Genomic DNA, 10,339 nt, shown 5'->3' with positions numbered 1-10,339 from the left:
AACTATATATATATATATATATATATATATATATATTACCTTCAAGTCTCAATCTATATATCTTTTTATTCGGCCAGCTCTCAATATCAAAAGAATTTATCTTTTCAAAATTTTACCAACAAATATCAGATTGGACTTTAAAACATTTTCAGTTAAGATCCAAAACTAAACCATCACATTAAAATACCATAAAATTTAGCATGTTTTCTATTAGAAAACAAAACAAAACTTTAGTTATGTTGAATTTTGCACGTCAATAATAGTTTTATTTGTATATAAAAATCCGTAGAGAACTATATACCATTTGTATTGTCAAAATGCATTATTTTTTTTTTTTTTGTAAATAAGCGCTTTCTTTATCTTTTATAAAACAAAAATAAATCTGGTTTTAATTTCTTTATTGATTGAAAAGAAAACAATTGGGTTAAAATTTTCTAAATGGGTAGAATAGACAGGTTTCTTTATTGACGCAAAGAAAGAATTGGATCTGAAAGACATATGACTACATCAGCACCACTCGGTGGTCTGATATTCATTATACATTTAAGACAAAATGTAAAATACAAAATAAAGTAATGTAATAAGAAAAAGCAATTCAATTTTTTTTTAAAATGATTATCCACTACTCCCCTCATGCACCTACTTATACATTTATGATGTATCTGTTTGGATATAGAATTTCATTGGAGAAGATTGATGTCGATACTATATCATATTCATATATACATGAACATGTCGAGGATAAGCCAAATATTGCGGCTGAGATGCCTCGGATACCGGGAAAATGGCCATTTCATATCCGTACACACTTCGAAAGTGCGAATTGCTACCTGTATAAACAAGAGGTGCCAATTTAAACATGTACCATAAGACATTTTACATTTCATACCTGTACGCATAAAATCGAGCCAATTACACAGTTCACGTTAACGGATTTAAGTCAACCGTTAGATAATATGACTCAGATTCCACGTGTTTTATGACGTGCCAACAAAATGCAAAACGACACCGTTTTGATACGTTTTTCTCGCAAAAAATTGTGGAAATTCCACACTCCGGAGATTCGAACTCATGACCTCACATGTGATTTGGGTAGGAGGTAACAAGTTGATCTAACAACATTATTCGATAATAAGATACAAATTAATCTTTATAAACCTAACGTAATATCGATCGAAATCGAAAAAAATTCCGGAAATTCACACTCACATGGGTCGAACCCGCGATCTCAGATCTCAATTGCGTAGGACGTAACCAATTGATCCCACAACTTCATTTGGTTATATCACACAATTTTATCTTGATAAAGCTTAGAGATATCTAAGTCTCAATTAAATTAAATATCGTCGTTTTGAATTGGGGGAAAAATTGAAATCTTAGGGTTCTTCTTCTTCTTCTCTCAAATCCCGATTTGTGGTTTATTTTGGTTTTATTTCCTTCTTCTCCTTCTCTGTAATTGGGTTCGATAAACCTACCAAACACTCTTTTTCTTCTTCTCTGATACCGAATTACAGTGATTGAGAATGGGTGAGCGATTCAGAGGGTTTCCTAAGAAGTGTCGGTGTGGAGAAAGTGTAGTGATGAAGACGTCAAACATAGTTAGAAACCCTAGAAGACTGTTTCATGCTTGTCCATTTGGAGAACATGTAAGTGTGTTTCAATTTTGGATATTGTTGTGGTTTTGTCTTCTTCGCATATGGTTGTGGTTTTGTCAATGATTGTGGTTTTGTCAATGGTTGTGGTTTTCTCAATTTCGCATTTGGTTGTGGTTATGTGTATAAACTTTAGATAAATGTTACAGGACAATAGGGTCATGTGTTCAAGTGGACGGATACGTGTATGGTTCAAGAGATTGAAGACTTGATAGAGAAAGTTACTAAGCTTTAAGGAGATTCGATGAAAATGGAAAAAGACTTCAATGTTTGTGAATCAGAAATTGGCATTTTCACAATGGATACTCGTGTATGTGAGGCTGTGGTTGAGAAGGAGGTTGGAGAGTTGAAAATGCAGCTTCGTAGCTTGAAGAACATTGTAGTGTTTGCTTTGGTGATGATTTTCTTCTTTAGGTTTATCTTTTGAATTTGGTTTTAGTGAATGTATGGTGTATGATGTATGATGTTGTATTGAATGAATGATCATATTGGTTTAAAAAAAAAAAAAACTCATAAGACATTCAAAATGATGAAAACATGTTAATAACCTTGTCTTAAACCAAGTCTTAAGAAAACCAAATACATATCATATTGTTTTAAGAAACCTCCATAACAAGGCATACAAAAAGAAAAACAGACCTAACAAGCAACAAATTGTAAGTTAGTCTTGTGTTGCTTGACTTCCTTGAGCTTCTTGACTTACTTGACTTCCTTCAGCTCCTTGAGTTGCATTTGATGACTGCTTCTTCTTCCTTGGTTTCCTTGGTGGTTGGTATCTCTCCACTCCAGCATTAGGACACCTTAATTTGTTGTGTCTAGGGTAATTACATAGACTACAATGCATGATCCTATTCTCTCTACTAATCTTCTTCTTCTTTTTTGTAGGAGACTCATGCCTTGCTTTCTCCCTCTTCAGCTTTGGTTTCTTACCTTTCCTGTTTTCAATCTGTTCAACTAAAGCAGCAGGTGGTACCACAACAGAACCAGTTCTATGCCAGAACAACATACCATTAACTGGTGCAACCGAATTACTATAAATACATAACTGCCTCGAGTTCAAATACCAGTCGCTAATGTAATCTTCACGATTAAGCTTCTTCTCGGTGATCACACGAGCATGGCGACAAGGAATTCCACTCATATCCCATCTTCTACAAACACATGTCCTCAGCCTAAGATTCACACTGTGATTTATACCAGACTCACGAACATCATATCTACCGTCTGCACCTGGGAAAAATGAGCAATACTTAATGTACTTAGCTTCTTCTTCTAAGATCTCTTTTGCCCTCTCAGTGATTCGACCTGTATACTGACTGGCCGCAGTCTTCCTCAAATCAAAACGCACCATGGTTCTTCTTCCAATAGTCTCCAACATCTCAACCATTGGTACGTACCTTGCTGGATCGATGGCATTGTTGAACGACTCTGATATGTTGTTGTGAACATCAACACATTTGGCTGTAGGTGAACAGAAAGCTAAACTGCAATTCCTGGGATTTCTCTGCATAATGGCATCATATAATCGGATATCATAGTTCCTTGCATTTTGCAAGTTTGCTTCATATTCAGCAACCGTATAGCTTTCTGCCACACGCCAAAACAGAGTCTTCACTTCATTTTGATTAGGGAAAGCACCCTTCAAGTTACCATAGATATGCCTAGCACACATCCTATGTTCAACATAAGGCAACACCCTGTTTACTGCATTTAACAAGCCCTATAAATGAAAAGTAACCAATTAGATCAGATTCAAATATCAAAGGCAACTAAAATGTAAATGAAATTAGAACAATAACATACCTTTTGTCTATTAGAAATGACTGTGAATCCTTGACCCTCTTGCAGATGAAAATGATCTTTCAAATGACTTAAGAACCATGTCGAGTTCTCCTCATCCTCAACATCAACAACAGCCCAAGCTATGGGGTACAAGCCATTATTGGCGTCCCTTCCAACAGCAGCCAACAATTGCCCTTTAAATGTAGACTTGATAAAACACCCTTCAATACCAAATATGGGTCGACACCACATTGGCCATAACTTGCGGAACACATCAAAACAGACATAGAACCTTCGAAATAGTTCTGATCCATCATCACCAATGATAGTGTCTAACTCCACAGTGGAGTTAGGATTAGTCCTACAAAAAATATAAAAATGTGTGTTAGAATATAAAAACAATCATAAAAAGTGTTAGAATATGGACACAATCATTAAAAAAAATAACTTACTCAAGGATTGCATCTTTGTAATCTCTGAGCCTAGAGAACTGCTCTATATGGTCACGGTGAATCATATCTAATACTTTTTTCTTTGCCTTCTTGCATACATCAGGTGTGATCATAATATTGAACCTCTTTTGGACCTCATATTGTATAGCTTTCGGTGAATAATCAAGATTAGACCTTATCTCATCCATAAACATCTTTGCCACCACAGCCGACTTTAGTAATCTACAATACCCATCAGGTGTGCAATTGTGATCATCTTCAAATGTTTTCAGAACCCACTTCCCAATGGGGTTATGAAACGAATAGTAACACCTCCAATGACAACCATCCATTGAACAAACAGCTCCATTTTTTTCTTTCCCCCACCTATCAAGCTTAATGTTGTATCCTCCCTTCAAAGCATAATCTATCAAACACTCTTTGAAATCTTCTAGAGTGTCAAACACTTGTTTAAACTGCAACTGACCACTACCTTTTTTTAATCTTACAAACTTCTCTCCACCACCTTCATCATCCGAGTTTGGAGGTATGTCATGGTAGTCAAAATTCGGGTCTTCATCAAGAAAAGAGGCTACATTCCTCTCAACTCGAATCTCTGCATCATAGGGCTCAGTAATCTCCACATCATGAGGATGCTCTGACGACTTAACCATAAATACATCAACTACTCCATATGGCCGCATCACACATCCTTGTAAAACTCATATCCGAATCTATCAACCTCTTCCGCTCCTTATGTTCCTCAAATGGAAACTTATACCACAACATATGCCCATAAATTCCTTCTCTAAACTCATTCGACACCTTAACAAAGAACTCTTCCGGATTACATGTTATAGTTACCGATTTCGAACCTTGAAGATAAAAAACGTCACCTTTGTAATCTTTTGCCCAGTATCCACCATTGTAGACATTGAATTTCACCCTCGAATCACTACAGCATCATGAAATCTAAGATTAAAACCTTAAAATAAAACCTAAATTGAAATCAGACATTGAAATCTACTTCGATTTACCTTATCTCTTCGTTTCGTCCTACTCTTTCCTCTCTCCATTCGAATTGATCACCTTCTTCGTCCATCTTTGTCGGTTCTCTCGTCGCCTATTCCAGAGAAGAAGAAGAAGAAAGAACCACAAATCGGGATTTGAGAGAAGAAGAAGAAGAACCCTAAGATTTCAATTTTTCCCCCAATTCAAAACGACGACATTTTATTTAATTGAGACTTAGATATCTTTAAACTTTATAAAGATAAAATTGTGTGATATAACCGAATGAAGTTGTGGGATCAATTGGTTACGTCCTATGCTATTAAAATCTGAGATCGCGGGTTCGACCCACGAGAGTGTGAATTTCCGGATTTTTTTCGATTTCGATCGATGTTACGTTAGGTTTATAAAGATTAATTTGTATCTTATTATCGAATAATGTTGTTAGATCAACTGGTTACGTCCTACAGCTAAACACAGGTGAGGTCATGAGTTCGAATCTCCGGAGTGTGGAATTTCCACAATTTTTTGCGAGAAAAACAAATCAAAACGATGTCGTTTTGCATCTTCGTTGCCATGTCAAAAAACACGTGGATTCTGAGTCAGCTTCTATAACGGTTGACTGAAATCCGTTAACGTGGACTGTGCAATTGCCTCGATTTTGTGAGTACATGTATGAAATGTAAAATGTCCTATGGTACATGTTTAAATTGGCACTTCTTGTTTGTACAGGTAGCAATTAGCACTTTAGAGGTGTGTACGGGTATGAAATGGCCCTTTTCCCCTTGGATACCTTTCCTTTAGACAATGCGGGTAAGTGGTCGAATAACTATAAAATATGTATGATAAGGAGCAAACACATATATATATATATCATGTAAGTTCGTGAAATCTTTAATCAGCTGTCATGTATATATATATCGAGGAGGAAGCCACATCTGCATAAATTGATGACTGTTGTATTTTGCAATGTGAGTGATTTTCCTAGTTATAGCATCAAGTGATTGTACTACATATGTTTTTCTACATATGTATAACTTCAGTGATTTTACATATGTTTGATATTGTTTGTATTCCTTGTTTTGGTTTATCAAAGTTTAATTACTTTGTTTGTATCCATATTTGTCTCATAAAAAAAGTATTAAAATTGCGAAGTTACAAAAAATATGGTGATTTAGGTTTTTAGGGATTAGGTTAAAACCTTTCTCTCCCAAGCCCGATTATCGAGAAGCCGCCACCCCCAACATTCTCCGACGCCGGTGGGGCTTTTGCTCGCCGGTGTCGGGGTACCCTGATCTTAGCTTTCGTCCCTTACTCTCTTTGCGTCTTTAGTTCTCTTGTTCTTTCTTTTTTTCCCCGTTTTCCCCTTTTTCCCCTTTTGACTACCCCTTGCAACCTTTACAACCACGATCCTCTCAATCAGATCCAGGCACAGGCTCAAGCAACTTCGAACACAACGGTCGGAGGAGACTGACAAATCCTTCTCTCCGTAACCCAGACCCAGCCTCACTGCCAGCGGAAATAAAGTCCCCCTGTTCTCTCAGCTCCAGATCTGGAATGGTAAGCGACTGGACTTTCGCCTTGAACACAAGCCACCCATTGAGCTCGACGGATCTACATTTGCTTTCACCGGAGAGGCAAAAGCTCATTTCAATCCTCCCGGTCAGCCGCTATGCGTACCAATTGCCTCGTTCATTCACAACACCTCTTCTGTGGATGCTCCCCAAATCCGTTATCGACATGATAGCTCCACAACAGATCTTGCCCATCTTCCAAAAACCCAGGTTCTTCTCTAACCCCCTGTTATCCTACCGACATTACCTAGTTTTTTTGGCAACCCTCAGTGTTCGAAGACTGCATCAGAGGACCCATCTAGCTAGTCTGTCTAGGATGTACAAACGGTTTGTAGGAACTATGGTTATTGCTAAGCTTGTGAGTTTGTCTATGGGATCCCAAACCTACCATATATTGCTTAAAACCCAACAAACACCCTGTCTCCTGAAGCTTAGGTCTATTACTTCCTTGCCCATGTCTTGCCGCCTTAAAACATTGTGTGGAATTCTTGATCACCATCTCCATGGCAGAGAGGATCCAGCTGGTTTGTCATGGCTTTACACAATGTCTTTGCACCTGTTAATAGCTTCTTTGGTGAACCTTATTGCCCCCTTACTCTGCAGCCATCCGCTAGCCCGAAGCTCAGGTTTGTCCTTTACCTGCCACTGTCTCACCGGATACATAATCTGTGTTGAATTCTTGATCACCATTTTCATGGCAGAGAGGATCCACCTAGTTTGTTACGGCTTTATACTGCTTGCCTACTAACCCTGATTTTAGCTTCAATGATGACCCTTCCTTATCCTAAGACTTTGAAGTTTGTTAGCGCCTTAGCTCTGATGTCAAACCGAGGTTGTGTTTTTGGTCTTAGAGCCTTCTCTACCAACAACCATCCCTCTACTACTTCAAGCACCACTTTTTCAAGCAAACCACCCTCGACACCTCCACCATTATCCTGGTCTTTGCATCCCGAATCTCTGCCATGGCATTGCTTATGCTAATGCTCCTCACCCCGGTGAGTCCTTTGGCTCTGATTCTCCTACCAACGGCACAACGTCCTTTGACTATGACCTACTTGTCATCTCTCGATCTCATCGACGACGATGTCCAATCTTGCAACCTTGATTCTGCTTGTCTCCAACTGCTATTTAGCATTTGTTTCATTGCTATCATGGATTCTTGCTTGATTCTTATCTTTATCTTTATGCATACCTATGGCTTTGGGGAAAGTCTATGTTTGTATTGTCTTAAACTTTGGGATCTTTATCCCCTTCTTGTATTGTTTTCTGTTTGAATGAATAGAAACCATCTGTTTGATCAAAAAAAAAAAATTGCGAAGTTACATTTTACCATTAAATAAAATGTACAATGGTTCACAGTTTGGTTTGGTAAAACAAAATTAGGAAAACAAACTTAGGAAAACGTTTTTCCCTTTTTATGCCCATGGGCCATATGTGGTCAATAATATTCTTCAACTTTCTAAACACCATTTAATTACACTATAAAATATAATTTGAAACAATGTACAATTATCCATCATTCACCTAACTTTAGACAATTACAATGTACATTATATATGTGGCCTGCGTTTGTCACATATATTAATCAATTGGCTTAAATCAAGACAATTATGGATATAAGATAGATTAATGTGACATGATCTAGGTGAATATATTTACTCAGTTCTCATGTTAGAAACTTTTTTATTGCTTCACCCAATTGCAGAAAGTGGGCTCCATTCCCCGACCACTGCTCTCACTGACTCTATAAAACCATCGTCTCTCTTCACACACCAGAAACTCCATCAGAACTTATAAAGCTGTTTGACAAAAAAAAAAAAAAAACTTGCATATTTTCTCTTGACCTACATTTATTTTCCTCAAGTAATTAAAAAGCCCTAACTTTCTTCCCAAGTCAACTCCAAAATGCAGCCGCAAACAGACGTTTTTAACCTTCATAACTACCTAAACTCTTCCATACCATCTCCCTATCCTTCGAGTGTCACGATATCTACGCCATTTCCATCCAACTGTCAAAACTCGAACCCCCTCTATGGATTCCAAATCTCTACAAACAATCCACAATCCATGAGCTTAAGCAGCAACAACTCGACCTCAGACGAAGCAGAAGAGCACCAGACGAACAACAACATAATCAACGAGCGTAAGCAGAGAAGGATGATATCAAACAGAGAATCCGCAAGGAGATCGCGTATGAGGAAGCAGAGACACCTTGACGAGCTTTGGTCACAAGTGATGTGGTTGAGGATCGAGAATCATCAGTTGCTTGATAAGCTTAACAATCTCTCGGAGTCTTACGAAAAGGTTCTGCAAGAGAATGCTCAGCTTAAAGAGGAAACATCTGAGCTTAAGGAAGTGATCAGTAATATGCAAATTCAAAGCCCTTTCTCTTGCTTCAGGGACGATATAATCCCCATTGAATAGAGCATTTTCACACGATTCATTTATGGATTGTTTGAGTCGGTCTAGTATGTATCTTTGTATGTGTATATCCGGTGTTCTGTTGCAAGGGTTTTGATTATACGGCCCTTAACGACGACGTTTTTAGAATACAGTAAATTCATAAACAAAAGAAGATTAGTGTTAATGAAGAACAAATATAAGTGGTGTTGGTCATATCATGCATGAGTCATGTTGGTGATGGGGACAGAGTAAAGTGGTGTGGGTTTTGTTTCTTATTACAACAATTTCCAAATTTCCAACTACAAAACCAGGAAATACTTACTTACATTTTAACATATATATATGGTGATATCACTTAAAGTGTTTATCATCTTTTGGACAAAGAAAACATACACTAAAATATATGCATGGTGACATCATTTAAAATGTTATCATATATCTTTTGGACAAAGAAAAAATAATAGATGATGGTTTGTGGAGTCATGATGATTTCTTATGTGAAACTTTCTAAATTTGATTATATTAGGCAAAGACCAAGGACAACCTTATCTGTAACTGTTAGTCTCTAGACCCACGAAGAACAGTATATATCTATGGTTGTGTGCATCGACCTAAGAAAATATTTTTAACTTGTTGGAAAGATTTCTTTCATAGTTTCAATTATATATTAAAGTAAGAAAAATACTTCTATGTCAGATTTATGAACAAATACTTTTAAGAGAAAGAAAAATAATTTAAACCAAAAATCTAAACGCTGGTACATGTTTGTACCATTGTGTTTTCATTCACTTTGAATGTTCATTTCTGATATATTTTTGTAAGAAAAATATAGGATATGTCAAATTCTACAAAACGACCATAAATTGGTTTTTACAGATTGGTCAAGAGCTGGAATCAATTTCAACTTATTGCAAAGTAAACCCAAACTCATGGTATCTCCATGTTCATTTATCTTTCTTTGACATAGACAGATAGACAAAGAAACAATCTTACGTACGAGATCTTCTTTCGAAATGTGGTCAACAAAAGAAACGTACTTTTTTTCTTTTCTTCGTGTCGTGAGATTCCTTGCCATAAACTTACTATCCAAGAAACCACTCCGGTCGTATAAAATGTGTCCATCAAAATTGTTTTTAAAAACTTCAATCAATCTCTCACCTTTTTTTTCTTTCGTCGTGGGAATGTGGGATCGAGTACGAAGAAGGTAATTTTAGTGGAAGACTAAAAGATACAATATCGAAAGATATGGACACCTTTAACTTCTTTTTCTTTGTTGTCATTCATGTAAACGTACATCTCTTACGTTCATGTTTTCTCTAGATATTGAAACCAATCTTTGGTGATGCCAAGTTCAAGTTGTATAGTTAAGCCAAGTAACTATAGGGCCGAAAACACATAAACAACTAAGAAGCTATATGTCATACAAAGTGACTCAAAACCGTGTTCCATTTTTTTTATTGAAGCGTTGTTCGAGTGAGTAGAACACTAA

General features: G+C 36.9%; 2 protein-coding genes across 2 annotated transcripts; one reads left to right on the top strand and one right to left on the bottom strand.

The window, feature by feature from the left end:
• Positions 1-716: 716 nt before the first annotated feature.
• Positions 717-4,539, bottom strand: LOC104773177. The gene is made up of 4 exons (XM_010497755.1): positions 3,887-4,539; positions 3,456-3,795; positions 2,356-3,372; positions 717-830 (listed from the first exon to the last, which is right to left on the bottom strand). The coding sequence occupies exons 1-4, from the start codon at positions 4,537-4,539 to the stop codon at positions 717-719; spliced, it is 2,124 nt and encodes a 707-aa protein (XP_010496057.1).
• Positions 4,540-8,053: 3,514 nt separating this feature from the next.
• On the top strand, positions 8,054-8,894 carry LOC104773172 (basic leucine zipper 43-like). Its single transcript, XM_010497750.2, has one exon. The coding sequence runs from the start codon at positions 8,353-8,355 to the stop codon at positions 8,869-8,871; it is 519 nt and encodes a 172-aa protein (XP_010496052.1). The 5' UTR covers positions 8,054-8,352; the 3' UTR covers positions 8,872-8,894.
• The last annotated feature ends 1,445 nt before the right edge of the window (positions 8,895-10,339 follow it).

This window comes from Camelina sativa, unplaced genomic scaffold, assembly GCF_000633955.1.
Source record: "Camelina sativa cultivar DH55 unplaced genomic scaffold, Cs unpScaffold00478, whole genome shotgun sequence".
Lineage (NCBI taxonomy): Eukaryota > Viridiplantae > Streptophyta > Magnoliopsida > Brassicales > Brassicaceae > Camelina > Camelina sativa.
Note: the sequence above shows the minus strand (reverse complement) of the source record. Positions and strands in the feature narration are given on the sequence as shown.

Excerpts from the sequence above, each read along its gene's own strand:
- LOC104773177 (XM_010497755.1), bottom strand. The coding sequence starts at position 4,539 with ATGGTTAAGTCGTCAGAGCATCCTCATGATGTGGAGATTACTGAGCCC. Across the intron at positions 3,796-3,886 it reads TACAAAGATGCAATCCTTGA|GACTAATCCTAACTCCACTG; the intron begins GTAAGTTATTTT and ends TATTTTTTGTAG. Across the intron at positions 831-2,355 it reads AAGGAGCTGAAGGAAGTCAA|GTAGCAATTCGCACTTTCGA; the intron begins GTAAGTCAAGAA and ends TTGTTTATACAG.
- LOC104773172 (XM_010497750.2), top strand. The coding sequence starts at position 8,353 with ATGCAGCCGCAAACAGACGTTTTTAACCTTCATAACTACCTAAACTCT.